The sequence below is a fragment of the Choristoneura fumiferana genome, chromosome 17, assembly GCF_025370935.1.
Source record: "Choristoneura fumiferana chromosome 17, NRCan_CFum_1, whole genome shotgun sequence".
In the NCBI taxonomy this organism is placed as follows: Eukaryota; Metazoa; Arthropoda; class Insecta; order Lepidoptera; family Tortricidae; genus Choristoneura; species Choristoneura fumiferana.
Window position 1 is genome coordinate 7,460,793 of NC_133488.1, and position 24,949 is coordinate 7,485,741.

The following is a 24,949-nucleotide window of genomic DNA, read 5'->3' on the forward strand; positions in this document are numbered from 1 at the left end:
CATTTACCAATAAGCCTACTGTGCTAAAATAACCGACGACGTCACCGTAGTTGCAATTAGAGCGTTCACGGCTTTAAACGCATTTTATTACGTGCTTTATACTTTTACCCAGTGCCTAGAATGAGAGTTGCAATTGCATTGCAGGTACGTTTGCAGTACCTACCTGTATATTTTTTGGTACAAAAAGTACCAGCAAAAATTAAAGCCCAGTTTATATAGTGGGTTACCGACAGGCAGGCTTTTTTTTAAGGGAGGTTAAAGTAACGTAATTCTGTAACTTAACCATGACATTATTAATAAACTAAAATTCAAATGGCAAATATAATTTTGTTAGAAAGTTAACAAAGTCAGATTTTTAGTTTATTAATTAAATTAATGTCAGATGGATACGTTACTTTAACCTCCATTAAAAGAAGCCTAGCTGCCGGTAACACACTGTATATACAAAAACTATCGTTTAAGTTTCAAACTATTGCAGTTAACACTCTAATGTGAGTACAGTCAAGTGGGTATAAAAATATGAACTTATCCAAGGCTTCAAAAATATGTATACTTGTGACATGACAAGGCCGTGGTAACACATGTTTGAGTGGTTCGAATAGATAGATATTTTTGCACTTGAGTTGTCAAATCGAGTGCAGCAACGTCATGTACTTACACATTTCTCTTGCCCGTTTTAAATGACTTCATAGTAATATAGACATTTTAATTATGGCTAAACAAATTACTTATTTTTTATCAGAAATACGATGCATTAAATTTTATAGTTGATCAATTTTATTTTATTTTGCGTCGGTTTATTGTTCATTAATACAATATTTCTTTGGTTGATAATATAGGTAAGATAGGGCTAAAATAAATGACCTTGAAAATCTAGATCTAGACACTGAGATAAGAAGTTTTAAATTTAACGGTCACTGGAAAGTAAAACTTTTTATTGTATAAATCTTTTTAAATCAACTGTAATTTTAATCCATGCTGATAGTTTCAACAGGAGGTACCTATGATACGTAATAGTAATAGTGGAGAGTACAAAATGACAATACAATTACTAAACGTAACAGAACACAAGGATTAACTCTAACATATTTCTAGTTTAACCTACATAAGCTTACAAAGGCATAAATTATGTAACGCTCAAGGATTCAGCTACGCCTAGTCACCTACTTGATTATTTACGATGGATACTTTTCTTTACTTCAAACTAAAATTAAACTACTTTTGACCTAGAAGGGAAAGAGCGAGAGAATTATAAGGGTTAGGTTTTAATATTATTTGTAACACACCATCAATTCCTAAAGCGATGTTGATCTACGAGAAGAACACTGTGACACCTGTTAAAGTGCATTAAAACATAAAAATACTGTTCGATAAGAAAGCATTTAGCTTCAGCTCAATATACATCTAAATTAAAATTTGTCCCACAATTCCACAAATAGGAAGTTCGTTTTATTGATTAACACATTCACTAGTTTATTAGGTCAGAGGTCAGAATAGCTATTTTTATTCCTTAAACAAAGCGATTCTCTATGCCGTGCTTACTTTAACATTATTACTTCTATGTGAGTGAACGCATCTATTATCGTGATCTGTGCAATATTAGCTTATTCTTTAGCAAATTATCTAAATATCAAATCAAAGGATAGTTACCTATCAACAAAAGTCAGTTCTTGCGTTAAAAGAAATAAACAGCTTTAGACTGAAAAGAAGTAACGTAGAAAGAACTATAACTGAAATGTGTTAAATAATTTCTCGTTCACACTTCGATCGAATCAATTCAAACAAGGGTAAGTCACTACACCAAGTTTAACTATTCCATTATTCAGATTGTTAAATAAATTATTAAATATTCTGGTTTTGTCACCTAATTCGATGGGTAACCACGAACAAATCTCTTCAATATCAGTCAAATAATTTATCAATGATAACAATATTTTACTTGACCTTAAATATATAACAGTTTACTGATTTAGGGCCGTTATTTCACCACTCATTGATACATTTTATGTCAGATATACCTGTGATGCCGTCTTGTTGTTTTGTCCAAATTTACAGAGGCATCGCATTTATCTGTCACATAATGTTTATCCACGAGTGGTGAAACAGGCCTTTAATGTAATAAAGCTAGTATGTAATATCCTTGTACCTTCAATTGCTCTTGCTTGTAGTCCGGTTGATACGGCAGCAGCATCCGTATCTTGCCCCAGCGATTGAAGAATAGCGCTATAGCTCCGACCCACACCAGTAACACAAGCACCACGATCCCAATCTCCACGCCTCGTATCTGGTTTAACACAATTTTTATTGTATATCAGACAATGAAAATTTTGTTTGAAATTTACCAAATCGAGATGTGAATTAAGAGTCTTCAAATCCTTCCTTGTTCCTATTAGACTAAAATATTATAGGTTCAAAATATTGTGTGCATGAATGTTACTTGACTCTTAAAAGTTAACATCTCGAGTAAATGTAAATGCCAAAAGCATTATGCCAAAAGTTACAGTTCTATAAATTGTTATAATATCGAGTAGCACGCGATACAATAAGTGTTTGCAAACAAAGACACGGATCAAACTAATCAAAGTAAACACTAATAATTCGCTTGAGATTTTCTAGAAATTAGACTTGATCTCTTGATCCTACTCATCAATAATGCTACCCTCTACATACAAGTAGTACAAGAGATAACATAGCATTACTTTAGAAAAATTGTGATATGCTCAATTGGGACAGAAAATCGAAAATTTTACCCCCTTCATAAGAAGCATTTCTTTACAAGAAATAGTACACAGTTACCTAATATTTTTACAATGCATTTCTCTAGAAAAATGTATTATTTCCAATTGTATCTCTCGTTTAGAAGGACCGTAAGACCTTAATAAAAGATAAGATGCGATAGGCCAGCCCTTTATATAACTGCTATCTCCCCTAGCGACACTGCGACATTGCAGATCGAAAAAAAAACATAGGTTCGAGTATGAAACGAGAAAGATAATATGAAAATATATGTTTTTTCGAGGAAAATTACATAGACCTTTAGGCAGACGAAGTTTAAATGTCAAGACCCGTCACTGTCCCTTAATTTTATTATCCGTTGGGACTGTGGGAGGCACATAGCTGGCATTCCTATATAAAATTGTAGCATGTAGGTATGTACCTACATTCAAAAATCCGAATAGATCATCTTGTGTTATTTTATTTTGCAGCCGTTATGTGCATTTTTCTTTAAAAATTTTGTTGACGTAGTAACTGGAATTATGTACACAAAAGCTATAATATTCTTAGAATTAAATTAAGTCAACAAGCGAAGCCTTTAGCAAGTATTATTTTTTATTTTCTTATTTTTTAGGATTTGTTACCCCATACGATCCCCTTATTAAGGGTTTTGAATCTTAACCGTTCAATCAAATCAGACCACCTATTGACTTTACTTATTGTTATTGCGCTCCAATTCCCCCTCAGCATAGTTATATAGATATTATATTTACCGTAGGAAAGGTAGGCGATGGGTCGGGAGGGCCGACGGAGGAGCGCGCCGTACCAGCCAGCCCCCCGTCCTGCTGCGGCGAGGTCCTGGGCGGCTCTGTGGACACGAAACAACCATTAGCTACTTAAGTGCGGGAAACTGGAGCTTACACGTGTCTAGGTTAGCTTAGAGTAAGTTTTGTAGTTGCGGCGTCTGAAGTGATTTTTGTTGTGTTCTCATCTCAGTGTATCAACAAGCAACACTCACACACAAACATCACGCCTGTATTCCCAAATGGGGTAGGCAGAGCACACGAAACGTTAGCAATTTTAAGTCAACAATAATTTTTAATCAACAAGCAATCAACAAAATATTGTAATTGTAGGTACTTTTACTAATTCTTTGTTTGTTACAAATTAATAGGTAAGTTCGTATTCTTAGAAAGGTCAATTTACTTACATTCATTATGTTCTTTTTTACCCAGTTTTCCCCATATTATAGGTAAAATGATTTTAATATCATGTGGCAACTTAGGTATATTGAGCGGCAAAAAATCTGGCCCTCAATAAATGTATGCAGAAATAGGTAATTTTGTATGCAGGGTGGGCCAAATTTAGTGGCGCTTAGTATACTTTATAAGCGTTTAATGTGAGCTGTTCATCGCCTAACTTTTCTTGTAGGTACATTACATACATTTTGTACCCAAATAAACATTTCAGTAAGTATTTAAAAAACTTTCACACGAGTGTTATATGTGACAAATTTTAACAATACTAACAAATTTTAAATATTGTCTGTTGAAAATAGCGCTTGCTTAGCCAACAACAATTCAACATTTACGTTTCTGGAATCGACCAACAAAAATAAAGAATCACTTTTCATATATCTAGGGAAGTGACTCTTGTTATCTCTCCTTAACGTTAACGTTAGTATTTAACGTTTTGCCGCTTACGACTTCGGTATTCTTTTTAATCCAAATTTAAAAAAAGTGATACGCAAAATATAAAATGAAGTTTATTACGCAGTAGTATTTTGTGGTTGCTAAAATGTGTTTGTACTGACGTCATGGTGACTAGTATTTCGATGCTATTCGGTGAATGAAAGTAGGAATCGTTCACTTATGAATTACCTGTCATCCTGCACAAAAAAGAATCACTGTTCCTTACTCATAGGTACCACTCGCAAAGCTCCTAATAATAATAACCCACAGTCACGTCGTCGTCAAAATCGATACTAATATTATTAATGGTTTCATACATCGTATAGGAAGCGTATACACGGAAATAATGTTTATTTAGTTAAGTATGCTTTAAGCGGCATCAAACAAATAAAGAGGTTTTTGTGTAACTACTTAAACCAATCATGTAAGTAAGTCGACTGCTGGTGGGCTTAGGTTGAGTTTTCTGGTTGACCTTATCACTTCAGGCGTATGAGATAAAATTGAATATTTTACACGTGCCCAGTAAAAGTTAATACTCGTAGGATAAAGGTACTTATCGGAATTTATTCAAAATTTTATTTCTTTTGGGTAAATAAAAATACCAATAACGTTTAGCAGACTGGTCCTTGTTAACTAAATTAAAAAAGGAGAATGTGTTCAAAGGAAGTTATTATTACAACATTATTAAAGCAGGAAAATATTTATTCATAACTTATGTACAGAACATTCAAAGCGAAAGGAATTCCAATAAATGTGACATAAAGTATTTTGAAATAAAAAACATGCGAGAATTTGCCATGAATTTGGTAATTTGAAGGTTAATTTTGTAATATGAAAAATCGCGAAGATGTTTTAAGTGACAAGAACCTTTGTAGAGTACTGTTTGACGGACCGTAGGTACGGTCAGCATCAAAAGTAGCAGCATATTTTTTTACTTTGTCGTTTTACGTACTACACCATACAAATTTGACAAATGTGTTAAAGAGTAAAAAAGTGATCCGCTAGTTTTGATGCTGGCTGACTGTAGGCCGCGGTGTGATTTTGACTTTTTAACGGAATATCAAAATCTAAGAGATTACAGTTGTCTGTATTAATACCTGTGGATTACTTTTTTTTTTATTTACTTGTTTATTTACATTATTATGCACAATTTTTTATATAGGTACATTAAAAATAACTAACCTAAGATATCGTAACTAACTATAACAATGAAAATTATAAAAATAATACCCCGTCTAAAAGATCTGCCTGTGGCAGGGTTCCCATGACGCTGGCCGCATTACCCCTTTGGACCGCAAGTGGCATCTGCTGGGATAAGTACTTTTAATTGTTTCGTGCACACATCCGCATTACCACTGTGGCTTTTGTATGGAAATCGTCTCTTTTTTATGGATAGCCACAAATTTGCTATGCATATACAAAATCGACGTGGGAGTAACAAAATGTCTCATCGCTACTAGCTACGATTCTGGTGTTATCATAGACGCTTATCTGATTTTTCATGTAATAAATACTTCAAGCCAATCAGTGCTCACAGCACTCGAAGTAATTGTTAATTAGTAATAAATCTACCTTTACACATTATGTGACTTTTGTATGCTTGGAGCAGATTAGTTTTATCGTTTACCAAGGTACCAAGGCCTAATGAGGTATATTAAACAGCCTTCTCATTTTGAGAGGCCTGGATACCCAGTAACGAAACGTCTACATACATTAGGTTAGTGACGAAGACTTTAAGAAACAAAGAATTTTGAGGTACTTCGCTGATTTTAATAATGCTGCTGTTGGTTTCAAAATCAATTCCATCGCCAAATTTTAAGCGCTGTTAAATACACGCTTGGATGACTAGCCATAAACAATCTTTAAGCGATTAACCTAATTTTTGGTCGTTGGATTTCGGTGGTCTTGATCTAGTTCAAAACCACATAACGCGAAGGGAGTCAAGTAAATACAATAGGTTTATTGTTTAAATAAATTACATACTTAAAGTTTCATTTAAAATGTCAACTTTTATAAGGATCTATTTAAAAGTATTAAAACGAACCAGTTTTTACCGATAAGCATTCTCACTTTTGCGCAGTTAATTTCCGTGACTGATCACAATTCGAGATTAGTCAGATTTCTTGGCCAACACCCAAATCGATAACAAAAAGAATTTATTGAGACATCATGTCACACTGACCGACTCTACTGAGATAAAAATAGTGCCGCAATTCTGTTTACTGTGGGAATTAAAATGCTACTAACAAAGTTTACTAATGCACAACAGACGCAGACTGAAACGAGCTAAGATCATAGATGCTATCGAGATAGGCATAAAAAAGACCGGGCAAGTGCGAATCAGACTCGTACACCAAGAGTTCCGTTATTATATTCCGGTATTCCTGCGGAGTTATTGAAATGTTTAATAGACAGACAAGCATTAAAACGAAAATTTTCACACTTTTTTTATTGATTGTGCTATGACAGCTACCTTCATATCATACCAAATTTAGGTGTCTACGACAGCTGGAAGTACCCTATAGGTTTTGATTTCCCAGCAATTTTTACGGAGATACCTAATGTATGGACAGACAGACAGAAAAGTGATTCTAAAAGAGTTCCGTTTTTGCCAACTGAGGTACAGAACCCCAAAAACTAAAATAGTATCTAGCTATATGAGCACTGACGTTTTTAAAGTCACGAGCGTTTCAAAGGTAATTCAAAGCTTTAAAAATGTGAATGTGAATCGACAGAAGAATGAGTACCGACGCTTTAATGAGGAAAAAGCGTAGTTTTTTTCTACGTTTTGGGCTTGCAGAGACATTTGCATTGTATTGTATGTCTGTGAAAAAGTTACCTGCTCTTTTGACAATCTTTTCTATAAATGTGTCTATAAAACTTTTAATTTGCAATAAGACTTCAAAGAATGGTATATTTCAGTACTGATTTATTCTCGTAGTTATAGCAAGTATTGAATGAAATTATATTATTATTATTATTATATACCAATTTATATCATTTAAGTCTAAGGTGTCTTAGTCAATAATAGCGCAAATGAAGACCAGTACAAACTTTAAATACCCTGAGATGTTGCCAATTTAAGAAGTCGGTCACATGAAAACTCTCTGCAACTGTAGGCACGTATACGTGTAGACAAGTATATATAGGTACTTATATATGCAAAACGTCGTTATTCGAGCGTAATCATTGTCATGAGAGCTGCAAGGGTATTAGGGTATAAAGTGTCGGATGTTTTGGTTAATAAAACAACCATCAAAAGAATATTTAATGCAAATTACATAAGTAGGTAACGTTCCGTCCTAAATACGAGTATTACAATGATAGATTCACACACACAAACACATCACAAAATATTTGATCATCAATTTTAAATAAACCTGAGATCATTGTATAGAGGAAGTAACCAATACCTAATTATTTTTTCTGTGGTGTGAACACAAAAACGTAATGATGACAAAATTAAACTGATAAATAAATTTATGATTTTGATTCATTTTAAGTTATTTGGCATACATGTGCAAGTTTGGTGACAATACAATAATCTATTAACGAAATTCTGATGGTCCGACCAGGATCGTCTCTGGAAGAGGAAAGTTTTCAACGGTTAATAGCATCGACAACTTAGATACAGATATGTTTCGATGACAATTAGAGTACAGTTAACAAAAAAATATTTGAGCACTGTTTTATGAATCTAACAATGTTAGGGGTTGTATCGTGTATGTATTGATGTAACTCTACGCCTTGAAACGAGCGTTCATTCTTTTGTTTTCTCCCTCCTTCCAGTCGTGTCGTCATTTAGGTTAAGTGTGCTCTTAAACTGTGACTGTTCCTATTTCTATTGTCATCCCTTCTCACCCTTATTTCTAACATACCAAGGACGTGTAATTTTAATGAGATAGTAATCTTATTAAAAGGATGATAATGTTTTTGCTGAAAGCTAAAAAAGAAATCAAGGAAGGTTTTTTTAGCAAAAACCTTTTATCTGTTTGTCATTAACATCGTCATTACCACTTTAAGATAATGTTTTTTTCTAAAAATTTGACCAACCAATAGCTAACTAATAGAAATAAACTATACTTTAAGGATGACATGAGATGAAACTAAGTATGACGTAACTAAGACGACGTTAAATTTTACTGAATCTCTACTTAAACAAATATTACAGTAGTAAAGTTTTATGAAAAAGAGTCAGTTGGTGTTAGTTAGAGTACTTAATTACACATAATTCATAGGTCTACACGATCTCAAAGTTACAAAGCAGCTGATGTAGAATAACACGCATTACGTCAAAATGTACTTATAGATTTGCATCCGGAAGATCAGATGTGGCAGGCAAATGAACTGGCTGGATTGTTGCCAACATGCTGCCCAAATGGAACGGACTCAAGAGAAAAGTGTAACAGGAATACTTTCACCGATAATGGAACAGTGTATGATGCAAACGCCGACTCGTCTGAAGTAGTTATTTGGCATGCACTGGACCTATGGATAGGCTAGAAATAATATTAGTGGTACAATTACAGACATTAATAGGGAAACATCCTGTTCAAACTTTAACTCATTTAACGCATGTAACCCACTAAACCGGGCACAGTTAAAATCGATGTGGTTTTCTTTCTAAATTTTCATACAAAAGTGGAAAAAAATGGGAGAATAAATGTAATAAATTTACCGTGTTGCCCACATTCATTTTACAATCCATCCTTGGTAAATAAAAAGTTTACATGGTTGATTCTCGATGGTACAAGCTGTCAAGCCATTATTAATTTCTGACAATTCAATCCACAATGAACTTTATGAAAATGTATTTTATTAACCATAAACCAGAGTCGATTTTAGAAATGAATCCTATTGTGACATACACATCGTGCCATTTTCAGCTACTAGAAATGTTTTTAGTTTATTTCCGCTGCCTAATTAAAATATCTATAAAATAGTTTCCCGATCCGCGGCCAACTATACAGGTATATACATAGATACTTTTCCGGAGGCAAGTGCCAGGCACCGATTTCAAACTGGTAGAAAATATTTTTCACGCTTTTTAGTGTAAATAATCTAAGATAAAATAGTTGCTTTTTCCGATGCGGACACGTTCATTATTGAAGAGTCCTGGTGCTTACCACCCGTTCCACTTTATCATATGGATTGCGACGAGCTTAAATTGCTTAGCAACTGTATTAAAGTAATTGAAATTCAACCCGTGAAATACTTTTTACTGAGTAGCTCCGGTGGTCAACTGTAGTCTTCATAATTAGTTCCACTTCACCAAATGGTAATTTTCAAAATACACGAGAGACAAATACACGAGTTATTAGTAAATATACCCAAATCACCGTAGATTTCCCTATAATATTCGAAAAGTTCCCTTAATTTCCTTTGGATCCAATCATCAGATTTAATTGGAGGTATTCCCATACCAACGAAAAAAAAATCAAATCGGTTCATAAATGACGTAGTTCGGAGGTAGCAAACAAAAAAATACAACCGAATTCATAACCTCTCCTTTTTTAAAGACGGTTAAAAAAAGCAACTAACATTCAGTTTTTTTTCAAAAAATCAGACTAGTGCGTGCGAGTTGGAGTCAAGTAAATTTGTTAACGTTAGAGGAAAGTTGTTAGCAATAACTATAGGTAAAGTAAATAGTTGTAACAGGATAAAGATAAAAGTTAAAGATAAAAATATTTATTTGTTAAAACACGAGTTACATAAAATACAGCTGTTCGGTGAACACACGTGCTGTTTGCTCCAATTTAAATATTTCCCGGAGGAAATTGGACGCCTACGTTCGCACGCAACAAGTTCATATGCTTACATTGGGCACTTAAATAGCTAGTTACCTATTTCGTTTTATATAGGTTCCGACCTCCAAAAGTAAAAAATAAAACGTTATAGAAAAACTCGTGAGTCTGTCTTCCGCGTTTGTCACATTTGCTCCGAAAGGCCTATAGAGTTTAAATTTGGTTTTAATGTTTAGATAAAGCTAGCGTGAAAAATAAATTTTGACCTTGCCCATCAAATGGCGTATCACTGTTTAGAGCTTCGTGTGGTCTTTTTTGTTTACCCAATGGAGCACCTAGATAAATACTATTTTTTTAAACTGTTGGAAAGTAAAGGATATACAAGCCATCGCAGTCAGTTTTGTTTTACAAAATTTTCTTCCAATTTTTTTTTATTCCCCATTGACCTATGAATTTGGAGATTGTTGGTAAAGTTTATAAGTACAAATGTCATATTAGATAATAAATCAGATCAAATAGATCAAGTCCTTTTTTTTTCCTCCAAAGAAATTTTTACGGTGGCCACGGCAAGAAAACACTTGACTTAGGTATATAATCTGGGGTAGTAAGCGTAACATCGGAAAAATGGGAGATGATTACACTTTACGAGTAACTTTACTCTTATATTGGACTGAAACTAAAACTTAAAATGCATAGCTTACTTCGAATGAAAAAAGATGCAAACTTTTATATGAATTAAGACTAAAACATCTACCAGTAGCGTGGAATAAAAATTATTTTAAGATTAAAAGCAACTTGAGTTAGCTAAATATATCTACGGAATACTTCACAATTAGTGTGAGTATAGAAGCTTTGCTTCGCTTGCCATCATTTACGTCAGATTATAAAACAGGCAACCCGATGGGTATCGAGTTGTTACGGTGCCACTGATGTCTACCTAACATCCTGTTGTGATGTAGGTACCTAACAACGATATCGAATTACATCCTGAACATTCTTGAGCATGCATAATCAACAAACAGCTTCAGCTATGCATGGAAGTTTCTCAAGCAGTTCAGCTACACAACTATGCAGAAACTAGTAAGATATCTCAATACACAATAGCGTAACGTGGGTTTGCACAAGTAATGTTAATGCTTTAATGCTTTTACCTGTTTGAGAACTCTAACTTTGTGTAATGTTTCTTAGCTATAAATCGCTGAAAAATTTTCTCTAGCGGAGACTATCCTGGGTGCGTTCGTGTCTAAAATGCTAGGTTCCCAAAATACCACATTTTTAAAAATACTACTTACATTACGTATTTACCACAATTCCGAATTTTTGTTACTTTTATGGTCATCCCGTAAAACCCATATCGAAAATACAAACTGAAATATAGATGCACAGAAAAACCAGAAAAATAAGACCAGCGCTGGGAATGCCGAGGACCTAGATTCGATTCCCAGCGCTGGTCTTATTTTTCTGGTTTTTCTATGAATCTATATTTCAGTTTGTATTTTCGGTATTTACCACATTTTTAGCTTAGCTTAGAAAGTGTTTTTTTTTTGGTGTAATGCCTTATTTTGGACATCTAGTATAATAAGAATGTAATATACATACAGGTACTGTAGTATTTTGGAACGTGGAATTCTAGACACGAGCGCCTGGGTGGACCACCAGTATTTCAATACGAGAGTAAGTATTAAGTGGGTACCTACATAGGGTAGATACCCTAAATTTTAAGTTGGTACGACCACTTGACTACAAATGGGACAAAATAATTAACTGGCAAGATTTGACCCGAACATACATGGCGAGATAAATAAAAACGTGCAAAAAAATCGGAAGCAAATTTCTAATAAAGCTCACATTATTAATTCACCTCGTCATGTACCTATCAAAACATCTGCAAAATTAATTTCAACGGACGGAACATTTCATTGTATTCGTGTGTGTATTTGTACACAAACAGAGTGTCCTCAAAATGTTAACGAGTGGCTTGCATGTTGTCTCCACTGGGGGCGTTAGCACGAAACAAAAGCGTCGAGTGGCTCGAGTCCATTCACTCGAATTAGGCTAGGGCGGGACATATGACATGCCATGCGAAAACTACTTCATTATGTTATAATGCTTCTAGAATTAGTCGACAAGTAAAAGTAAAAGGGATTTATACCCTTTTACATTGTAATTTAGAATAGTAATTTTCTTTAAAGCTTTTTTCGTATATTCATAGTACTTAATATTTTTATAAAATGGCTAAAAAAAATACATACAATACAAATAATGAAGATTTAAATTGTAATCAAAGCAGAAATTAGTTTCTTTTTAGAAGTAATTTTTAACCTGCCACAATAGGGAATCGAACCGGTCAAATTACTAAGATACACCTTTTTGAAGGGTTATTTCGCTCCTAAATTAACATAATTAGTTTCAAATATGGAAATATTTAAAAATAACAACGATTTGTGTTTTTGGCATTAAATACTCACCTTTACACATTTATGACTCGAAATTCTATTATACTTCGTCAACTATTAATTATTAAAACTTTAAAAGCATTCTGTTGTTAACTTTATTTTGAGTCCCATTAATTTTTTCATCTGAGAGTATTCACCTGGCTTTTTATTAGCACTATCATCAAAATATTTAAATAAAAATTGTTTGCATCACGTTTTGATCCACAATTAACTAAGATAAACGTCACGATTGCGTCATTAATCTTCATATGCATCAAAAGTGTTAATATAAGTATATGAAAACTTGCTCTAAAACGTCTGCTGTTTTAATATCTACTGTAACTTTGTATTCTCACCTATGTTCAGCGCTAACGTGCACGGCATTCTTGTTATTAATGAGTTGTAGCTTGTTTGTACGTAAGCCATTAATAATTTTGCACGGTTTGTCATCAATCATAATGTAAGCTTCGTGTGGTATTTTTTGTCTACTTACATAATGTCTCATAGTGACTTTTTTTTTATTCTAATGGATGGCAAACGAGCAAGTGGGTCTCCTGATGGTAAGAGATCACCACCGCCCATAAACATCTGCAACAACAGGGGTAACCTACAGGCCAACCTACAGGCCTAAGATGGGATACCTCAAGTGCCAGTAATTTCACCAGCTGTCTTACTCTCCACGCCGAAACACAACAGTGCAAGCACTGCTGCTTCACGGCAGGATTAGCGACCTCTTTGCAAATGAGCGTTTTGGTTTTGAAAATTAAACTTCTGCTTGTTTTTCTCGTGGAATTTTTTCTTGAAAAATCGTTTTTTTTTATTTAATTCTATCATATATCAAATTATATCAAATTGTAACTACTGCATTTAATCATGCATGATACAAAATAATTTCATTGCACTCAATTATTTAGACGTACCTACACTAAATAACGTACATATATAACTTGTTACTATTGTTAGGATCTGCTAGATAATTTACAATTATTGAACAATTTTATGATTTTTTAAACTTATGAATTGATTAAACCGTTAGTAAATTAAGGGGCTGTTTCGCCATCCATTGGTTAGCGTTAACCGACGGTTAAATGTGATGCCGTCTCCGTCTATTCGAACAAAATAAATAGAGACGGCATCACACCTAACCGCCAGTTAACACTAATCAATGGATAGTGAAACAGCCCCTAACTGAAATTCGATGATTGTCTCAAAAATGAATGATCTAACTATAAACGACAATGTAACCGTATTTAAAGTTGCTTAAAAAGGGGTGCCCAGACGAACCGAGTTGCTAATTTTATACAAGGTACTGAACTAGGTCATTGAACTTGTTCCCACAATAACAGCTCAATTAGGTTAACAGTCCATTTATGAATAAACGTTTCAATTTCAATATGACTACATACAATCCACACTTCCATACTAATATTATAAATGCGAAAGTAACGTCCCGCTTCAATGCCGCTTAAAGTGAACCTAATTCATAAGGTCTCCTGTGTGCTATTGAAACTAATACTTAAGTTAAAAAAGTTTTTATTATTCTTGTAATCAATTTGAACTCCACTTACTTTACCATCACCAGTTCATGCTAAATTCACTTGTTTATCACTATTTTAGAGTAGTAAAGTGATTCATTGTAGTTCATTAATTTCTTCTATGTTATTAATATATCTCTATATAACTCAACATTTAATTTAATGTCGTTTTGTGAAACGTTTTCCGTCTAAACGATAAACATTTTCCAGTTTACTTGTGATGTGAAAGTTGTATAAGAAATGAAATTCGTTTCTGACACTGACAAAGGCAGAGTAATGAGGTACGTAAAACTAATTACTGAATTTTAAAACGAAATGTACAAAGTTTTTAAATGAACGCGCTTTTACTTGAATTCATTTTTTATAAAAATATGAGGGGTTTAAATGATATTGTAACGGATAACTCACGTTTTAAATCGAGTTTAGCTGCACATGTTTCGGGCTATTTCGTAGCCCTTCTTCACAACACGCCTGCCGCAACGCGCGCACTACGCGCCACCGCTCTGCTCGCGCGACTGTCCGACGAAACTAACACCGGCGCACAACTACCCGCTTTTTATCGTAATTTTTATTGTCACTGTCTAATGTAGGGTAGCACACAACACTAACAACATCGCTCCGTAAGGGCACGTTCACACCAACCGATGACGCAGCACGAGTATTTAAAAGCGTTTATACCTGCTGAGCTGGCAACATTGCATTTTTGTTAGTTTTTCTCGATTATACCATAAAAATTTAATGAAAATTAAAAATGTTATCTGATAGAACACTTTTAAATATATAAGTTAATATGTCTACTCCAATAATTATTCGTGATAGACTTTTATATTCTTTAAAAACCGTTTATAAAGATTAATTCGTTTATAAACATTAATTCGTTTTTAAAGAATATAAAAGTCTCTCAGCCATTTGGGATTACAGCGTGATGTTTATGTGTGTGTGTGTGTGTGTGTATCTCCAGGGCTCGAAGTTTGAGTGCGGATGACGTAAAAATTACCTCATTTTGCATACAGGATGATGACGTGGTAAATAAAATAAGATTTATAAAACTTGGGTAAGGTACGATTATTTAAAAGTAGATGTATTATACTTAATCATAAAATACATCGATGTTGTCAAATGTGATGCATTGCAAATTTTCAACGTTACATAATAATCATAATAGATAAAAGTAGGTAAGCGTTATTATAATTCAGGGCATGTTAGGTTGCCTCCAAAATGTCTTTTTAATATTGCTGTTCTTCGGTGTTAAATTTTGATCGCAGCAAGAGGAAAATATTAACAATATTCTTGTAAAGATGAAATTTTGACAATCATATACATAATTGTGAAATCACAACGCCAATTTATTGTTAATATCTGAATGACAATGTCAGTCAAAGACGTTATGTATGTATGCTCATTTGTAGTGGCGATATTTTTTAGTTAAAGAGGTTTATATAAGTGGTAATTGTTTACGAAATAAATTTTGCAATTGCAAATAAAAATATTTGAATTTGAAGTTGATGTTGAATTTGAATCTGAATTTGAAAAGACTATTTTGAACACATCCTATATGTGACTTGCCGTCATCCGCACGCAGTTCGAGCCTTGCTTATCTATTTTTTATTCTCCCTTCCTGTATATTTCAGTGAATATTAACCGGAAAGAACCAATAGGTGTTGCACGACTATTTGCAAATCTAGCTTTTATTATATTTACCTACAAAGTTTTCAGTCTATAAGTATAAGAATCAAACATTTATAGTGTAGAAAGAAACTAAACTTACCGGCTAAAAATGCGATTTAAAATTTCGAAACTACAACTCTAAGTACTCACCCAGCGTGCGGAAGACAATAGGTCTGCTCCTGTACTTGTGGCCGCCCCACAAAGCAGCGACCGTCACTTGATACTGTGTATCCGCTTCCAGTCCACTCAGAATGACCGCGTCGGAGTTACCCGCCACCTCCAGAACGACTCTGTAACTAACGTGCCATCAGTCAATTTCGTTGTATTCTATTGGCAAGGGGCGGAAGAAGGAAGAGAGAAGAAGGAAGTACAGATTGAAGAGAAGAATGACAGGGAAGGGCACGTGTGTTGTGTACTGGATTTATTTTTATTATAAAACTCAGCGCCGCCAGCCCCAGCGCCCCAAGCCGCTAGGCAGCTCAGGCGCTGCCTACGTTGGAATACGGTATTTAAAAACTCCTGAATTTGCCATGTCTTATATTATTATTATAAAAATATAGATATACAGACAGTGTTTAGCGAAGAAAAAACTTAAATCAGTTGAAAAAAAATTTATTCGACTGGATGACAAACGAGCAAGTGTCTTTCTCTGTCTAATTTTGAATTTCAAACCTTTATAACTTTGTTATTTATAAAGGTAGCTTAAAAATGATTTCTCTATTCCATAACTGAACTTGTGAAGTTTTAATTTATAAAACGTATAAAAAATTGTTAAATACCGTATTGACAAATGCACGCCTTTGGCTAGGTACGTATTAGATTAAAGATAATTATTATACCCGACTCCATTCTTCTATTACATACTATTAGTAAGAGCGTGATTTTACAGCATAATCGCTGAGAAAGCAGAGTAATATCCAGATATTCTTATTGACGGAATCGCGTTAAAATGTATGCGGGATAAAGTATAAAATATAGGTATTTCTCAACCGCCTATATTCGCGTTGAGTAGCCGACCCGCAAGAGCACTGAAGCCCAGTTCCTGTTTGGCATATATATCTTGATAAAAGAGCAATGGTTGGTCCAAAATATATAGGGCATAATGCAACTTTTCGGATAGCTTGGGTACGGTGACATCTCATTAAGCAATTAAAGGGTTGTGACAATGTAAATTCGAATCTATTTATTGCGATTCTCGATTAAATATGCTAAGGGTTGATTTTATGAGTGCTAGTTTATATTTTCAACTAGTTTTTGCCTGCGGCTTCGCCCGCGTAGCAAGTGTTTTTGCTTGTCTATCGGGATCTCACAAACCATAAGGTCTTCTTTGGCACTATATCAAAACTAAACAACAAAACGGAACAACAAAGTACCAGTTCAAAATATCAAACTATACGAACAAAGACGCATTCAAGGCCCTTCGCTCTCCTACTAATTGACAGATAATGGAAGATTGTGGAATCGATTCGGTCGATAAGCAAAGTCAAGCTCTACTGTAATTGAGTTTCGTTTTACGCGATGAAAGTTGACGAGATTAAAATTTATCTTATTAGTTTTATAATAAAATAATATATATATTTTTATTCGATTGGATGGCAAACGAGCAAGCGGGTCTCCTGATGGTAAGAGATCTCCACCGCCCATAAACATCTGCAACACCAAGGGTATTGCAGATGCGGTATATTTTTAAGTGATTTGTGTTTATTATTACGAAATATTTTAAGCTACATGGAGATATATATTTTTAATTCTTTCAAGATTCAAGAATATTTTTTATAAAATATTGGCCTGAAACATTCATGGCGTGGAATGGAAAAAAAACAAATGTCACCGTACCCAAGCTACCCGAAAAGTACTATATAGTTAGTGGTTCTTGTATTATACTTTAAGCAATTTTATTGTGCTACGTATTCATTTTACTTCTAAGTCGACCTAATTTTAAGTTTTTTTTGTCGTATTAAATTTATTTAATTAAAAACAAAACTGTCCTATACTTAACAAACTTACCTATATAAAATAAAAATAAACTTATATAAAAAATAATTTTTAAGTTATATTTACATTAAAGTTAGAAACCAACGACTGTCGCCCAAATAAATATAGTTTCCTCAACGATCTCAGTACCGGAAATGCGAAAATAAAATATGTGAAGAAAGAACGCCATGGATAATGTAGGCAGTGCGAAATCGAATATGTCCACTAATGGACGGTGGCCCGCAATATATCCAGTTTCTTATGATTGGGACCAAAAGCATTGCGAGTAAGTAAACAGATCACTAGAACAACGAAATAAACATTTCAAAGCGAAAACGGAAGAGCATTAAATATGCTGCATAAACTAGGTACTCAAATAAAGAAAAATAATTTGATACCATTTTCCTTCTTGCTTGGTTACTATTTAGTACCTACCTAAGAGGTATTTTTATGGCTGTCACTATTTATAAAATAGTATACTTAGTTCCGACTTTAACGAAAAAAAAAGAACTGGTGTTGCAGATGTTTATGGGCGGTGGTGATCTCTTACCGTCAGGAGACCCATTTGCTCGTTTTCCATCCAGTCAAATAAAAAATAAAATAAAATAACTTAATTTTAGCCTGACTCTAAGCAGTTATAAGAATGTCATTAGTAAGAAGTAATTTGTTATGTAATTTTTTGTTTTATGATTCGAATTCAATTTTTTTCCGCGGTTTTGTTCCGCGTAGGCTTGAAAACCGTATTTTATTATTAACCGTATTTTTAGTGTATTTTAAATCATAAAAATAGTAATAAATGACCGCGATAGTCTAACTAAAACATTGTATTCTTTGTTTGTTGAGAATTAGGGTTATACGCACATTCTCAATTTCTCAAGTCGTAGCCTTTTTCTCCGCATGTATTTGTTACAGTTCAGTACTTTTATAACCGTTTAATATTTTATTATTGGGAACTAATAACTTGAAGCAAACTTTGTTGGTTACAATACAATACAATACAATGACTCTTTATTTGCACACAAACACAGTAAGCAGTACAGAAATCACAGGTATATACATAGAGATTTTCTATGGTAAGCAATAGGCGGCCTTATCGCTTCAGAGCGAATGTTAATGTTTAGTTATTTATTATTGTTCATTAACTATCGTAACAAAATATTGGTCTAAGTTTTTAAGAATAACCCCACATTTAACAGTTAAAAAAACCTATATCTAAAGTAAAATAAACTTAGTCGAATGTTGCGGCAAACCTATCACAACAAGTTAAGTTTTCGTGCTACAAAGCCGTCGCGATTTCCGCCGGAAGTTATTGGTAAAACCACATCCGGTGCCCGACCCGCCATTTCCGCCGGTTCGCTTTTTACCGTGGCCTGCTTTCGTTGCTTTCTTTTGTAATCTGATTGTCTCGAATTTATGAATTTAGGATCTAAGGGTAAATTGGACACTGCTGGCAAGGCGTACAATAGATGTCCTAAAAACAGCATTTACTTATTTTTTATGTATTACTTATTAATCGCAACGTAAATTCGATGCTGAAGCCTTAAATTTTGAAAAATAAACCGAAAACAGTCCTGTATGTATAGGCAGTGCCACCAGAGTTGAGGTCACGCACACAAGAACATGTCACGTAATGACAGCAGGATTTTGACATTTACTCATTCATTTCATTCATTCTCCTTTTGTGCATCCAGTTATTTTTGTAGCTGTGTGTGTAATCATTCACTTCAACTCTCGTGGCACTACCTATACACACAAACAAACATCACGCCTGTATTCCCAAATGGGGTAGGCAGAGCACACTAAACGTTACTGCTTCGGAGCAACTTTTAGCAATTTTACATATACCTTGATATAAATTACAAGATTTGCCTATGAGAGGTCTATATGGTATTTTTAAATACACTTATATGTATGTCTATGTCATTTCCAACGTAAGATGATCCCATAGTGCGCATGTTTTGCCTCAGAGGAGGGACTTGATAACACTATATAGAAGACTCACACTTGGCGGTTTCTAATAATTGTGGCGTCTTAAATGGGCCAATCAACTATTTTACCGACACTTTGGGCGTCTCCTGCGTTACCAAAATTGTCTCTGGCGTTACCAAAAAATCGTACTTCCAACAAGATATTTCACGTTAATAGGTTGAACTTACGCAGGATGGCATGAGTTCATGTGCACCATCTATTAAATTACAAAAAAAACATGTCTTCTTACAAAAATCTGCAATTGTTCGAAAATGTCGCGGACAGATAAGTGTGGGTAAAAAGTTGATTGGCCCAATACGTACTCTTAATTAAAAATATTTCTCAGACGTTTCTCAGGTTGCACTGTCAACAATATTTGGCTTTTGTGCATTTAATTCAAAGTACATCTTCAACATATAACCGAACCATAGCTATTTAGTAAATAAAACTAAAATCAAGTAATTAAACTGATTTCTGTATTGTATTTCTAGTTGACCATAAATACGTAAAATAACACAAATACAAGCTGTGATGTTAAATATGCTTTTATAGAAATATCAGAATGGTACGCCATCCGAAAATGAGTTGGGTAATGGGTAATTAATTAATTTATAATTTCTGTTAAGAGACACTTTTGAAGATTGTTTTTTTAATTTATTTAGATAGGTATATCTCTTATTATTTCTAATATGCATAATGTGTCCCTATTTTAAAAAGCACTTTCTAATATTTTTCATACAATTTATATGGTTTGTCATAAAACGATTAATTAAAAATTTCTGAAAAATAGGAACACTGTTAGTTGATAGTCATTATTCTAAGTAAAAAAACAAACCTAAGTAAATGACCAATATAAGAGGGATACATTCTTAAAAATAAACGCACATTACGCCGACTAAGTGAGCTATGTAACTAGCAATAATGAAAAATAAGTAGTTAAATAGCTCCTTCGGCAGTACAAAAAAAAAGAAAGAGAATAATTGTATTCCATCTTAAGGCATAAGTTTCTTTACATTAAAAATTCAAAGCAATTATAATGACTAAAGATTAATAACATTGTACCCTAGGTACGGCGTGGCAACCAGTCAATGCCCTCTAATCATTAGAGAAGGAAGGCGCCAAAAGACTAAATGCTATATAAGGATTAGAGTGAATTGACTGTTTCTGAACTAGTGAGCTATATTTTCACTCATCTCCTTACCATCAGATGAAATAAAGGTAAATCGCAATTCAGTTTAAAATAAAGTAAAGATATACCGGCTCGTGCAACAATTGTTATTTTTTTTATTACAGGAAATAACATACTAGCATTCAATCGGATGGATTAAGCATAACAAAATACTTATAGATCTTGTTTCTGATCAAGTCGGCATTCGCTCGGTTTCATCAAAATAAGTACTTCGTATAACTCCACGATCGCAAACACGAAATGCGTAATTCCATTAGTTCCGTTTGTTTGGTCGATAACCTGATTTGATAATCATTCTCTAATCTCATTAATATGTTGCTGTCAATTTCCTAACAGATTATTATTACCTGATATTGTTTCGGCAGGTAATGTTGAAATGAAATATTAATAAGCTACCAATACTTATTATCAGCAATACTTATTACCATCAGTGGTGTAGCGGTATAGCACGCGGTACGGAATACCGAGGACCTGGGTTCGATTCCCAGTGATGGTCTTATTTTTCTGGTTTTTCTGTGCATCTATATTTCAGTTTGTATTTTCAATTTAGGTTTTACGGGATGAGCGTAAAAGTAAAATTTGGAATTGAAATAAAAAATACAAAAAGATTCCAAAAAAAAAACAATCTTAATACTTATTATAATAAATGTGAAAGTATGTGATGTCCAAGAACGGTGACGTAGCGTACAGTCACCAGCATTAATATCTGCCACAGCGGAGCGTGCAAAAATATCTGTCACGTCCTTCCGGCCTTAGAAATAGAGTCGTATCAGATATTTATGCACGCTTGTTGAGTCAGATATTGGTGCTGGTGACTGTACCTTGGCTTTCAAGATAACGTGTTAACTTTGTTTGCAATCAATAGATGGCGTTGTGCAAGCAAACGTTGTCCTTTCAAATTGTTACCGTCACTTTTTCCAGACCAAACTCTAAGACATTTATTTATTGCGTTGCCATGGTAACAAGAATCGTGTAAGTAAACTGCTGTCGTTGTATATTTCAAAAATTGCACTGGCTGTGCACGACACCAGCACCACCGAGTGTCCGCAACTTTTTTGGCTCTGATGCTCTGACGTTTTGAAATTTCATCGCGATATTGTGACAAAAATCAAACCTATAACTTATTAATTTATAATACAAAATTACTGTGATACCGTGATTTGGGTGGACATAAGGTTGTGAATTTATTTTTGGTCATTAAAATTAAATGAGGTAAGTAAAATTTATTCAAAAGTGTGTTTTTTTTCGTTATGTTAGGGTTTGTTTACTTCATGTTTAGTTGTACTTTTACTGTAAAACGAAAAGATAAAGCTATCTTATCGATACCTCCTACGTATACTGGTACAAGTGACAAATTCCTGATTTTTAGTTTTTTGCAATTTTGTGATTAATATTTCCTTATTTACCTACCACAAAAATTTGCACGGATATTCCTATTAGTTTTGGAAATAAAGTGACGTATATTAAATGCATTTAACACCGTTTTGCAATCGGTACAACGTATACTGAGCAACCGACATGCACCATATCGCGGCACCGATATGTCGCGGGGCGGGGAAGTCAGTGTAATGGCAGTTGCTCAGTGTACGCGCTAGCGTCGCTGCGTGCGGACCGTTTAAACTGTTCTACGAACACATAATTTGTAGTATATAAAAACTTTTGGTCTGACAATTGCGGAGGGCAAGACCCAATAGCCGTATTTCTCATAGACAGTCATGGAAACTAAATCCATGTGAAACCTTTTTCGTGATCTATTTCGCTATGTTTCTTTGGCAATATTGGGATGTCAACATAACATTGGTAGTACAACGGTTCCACCCAGTACCAGTACGTGATTCAGTTTCCTCGGCTATACCTACATGTACGCGTGCTAGAATATAACATTGCAGTATTACATTGCATTCTGGTAGTTGAGCATCCCAAAAAAGAAGGCGAAGACATGCATGCTTTAATTAAAATGAGAACAGTAAATTTCATATACCTACAGGTTGATAAAAAAATCCTGTACTATACTTATCCATATTAGGGTACTGATTACTATAGATATAATGGGAAGACATCGAAATTAGAAAGTCTTCTTGCGACTCCACTTCCATGCAAAACTTTTTTTTTTCGATCACGGTATTTTTCCACTTGGATCATATTAGTAATTAGAAGCCCTAATATGGTTTTAAAGTATAGTACAGGTTTTTAATAACCCATACACATTTTTTATACACACCTAGAAATGGTACCTGGCTATGTATATGGCGAAAACGGTAAACCGTATAAAGTTTTAAGAAGTTACCAAGACTCGGAAACAGACACAAATTTTATCTGTTGTCAAGAAGACATTATATATAAGGCGTATTATTAAAACTAATGATTATAATATCATGGATAGGGAATTTGGAATAATTCCGATCCGCATTGGCGAGTGCTTACTCCAAATAGCGAATTGAGAACTGTTTTAAATATGTAGTTGTGCTAAATACTTGTGATGTATAGATATCACTAAAATATGATTGTAATCTGTTTTCAAAATATACCTAGGTTTATTGCCAGACTCTCTCAACAGAGGTTTTTTTCGAACCGGTGGTAGATTTTTTTGACATTCATAAGTGCTTGTTACAATCTAAATTGAATAAAGAATTTTGACTTTGACTCAATATTTCATGTCAAAGCTTGGCTTTAAGCAAAGTGCTAATCAGACTCGCGCATGAAGGGTTCCATACCTCTATACAACTTCATTAGGATTAGCAAAAAATGGCAAAAAAATTACATTTGTTGTATGGGGCCCCTTAAATATTTATTCTGTTTTTTTGTTATATATATTATATCGACTACAGTTATACATAATCTGTGAAAATTTCAACTGTCTAATATCATGGTTCATGAGATACAGCCTGGTGACAGGCGGACGGACAGCGTAGTATTAGAAGTAGGTTTCCGTTTAAACCCTTTGGGTACGAACCCTGAAGAGCACAAAAAGCTAACCGTTATGTGGATACAAATGGGTGCGATGCGATATTGTATCACATGAGGAACCTTTCACAATAAAATACGAGTAACACATTGAACAGGAATCGGATCCATTGAATGGGCTTCCATTAATTTAAAGCACTTAATACATTACTTTTCTTAATAAACCATTTATATTTCAGTGAGGTTTTTTATAAAGGTATTTCTGTATTTTGTATAGCACGTTTAAACTTACTAGCGGTATATTGGTACAAGTGGCATGCTAATGTTAGCGTATATTGATACAAGTGATAAAACGTTTATAAATCAATAGATGAAAGTAAAAGAGCATCTGTTTTATTGTTCATTGCAAGCCATATAAGTATTTCTTCTAAAATTCATATACATATAAAAATATCGTTAGATCAGTAATCTACGCATTACGCCGTATACTGGAGCAAGTGGTAATTAGCTCAGTATACCGCACAACTACAAGATGTAAAATACGCGTATATGTAGTGTATCTTGCATTTTCTCAAAAACTATAAGAAATTTCAAAATTCATGAATACAGGTAGAAAGCAAATATTTTCTTGGAACCAATGCAAAATTTGAAAGTTATATCATCAAAGAGAAAGTTACAGGTTTTGGAACCTTTTGAACGCTCTCCTGTAAATGTATGATTATGCACTTGTACCAGTATACGTAGGAGGTGTCGTTATTGGTTTCTTTGAATAACAATAAAATTATATAATTGTTCTTATATCGCAAGTAAAAATTAATATCGTTTTCAGATCAAAATGAGTATCATTTCGAAGACCGGTTTTGTGAGTATCACTCAATATAAAATTTCAACCACAAACCGTTTCATAATGAAAATTGTTGCTGGACATGTCCGAGATGTAGAGGAATTAAGAACAAAACAGGGAGAGTGTTCAATAATTCAAGCACGCATAATAACACAACATCGTGTACTAAAATTAGGTACTTAAAGTCTATACAAATTGATTTGTTAATGACAGATTCATATGAGTATGACAGATGACAGAGCCTAGATTATTTCTTTTTTGGCCACTATGAGCGCTGCGATA

The 24,949-nt window shown here is 34.0% G+C and overlaps 1 protein-coding gene across 1 annotated transcript in view; it reads right to left on the reverse strand.

Annotated features, from left to right (window-relative positions):
• The window catches only part of LOC141436842 (uncharacterized), a 225,280-nt gene that overhangs the window by 34,512 nt on the left and 165,819 nt on the right, over nt 1-24,949 (reverse strand). The window contains exons 5-6 of the mRNA XM_074099920.1: nt 3,489-3,583; nt 2,147-2,284 (exon numbers count right to left, since the gene is read on the reverse strand). Of these exons, the coding sequence (XP_073956021.1) occupies nt 2,147-2,284; nt 3,489-3,583 (233 nt within the window). The remainder of the gene's footprint in view (nt 1-2,146; nt 2,285-3,488; nt 3,584-24,949) is intronic.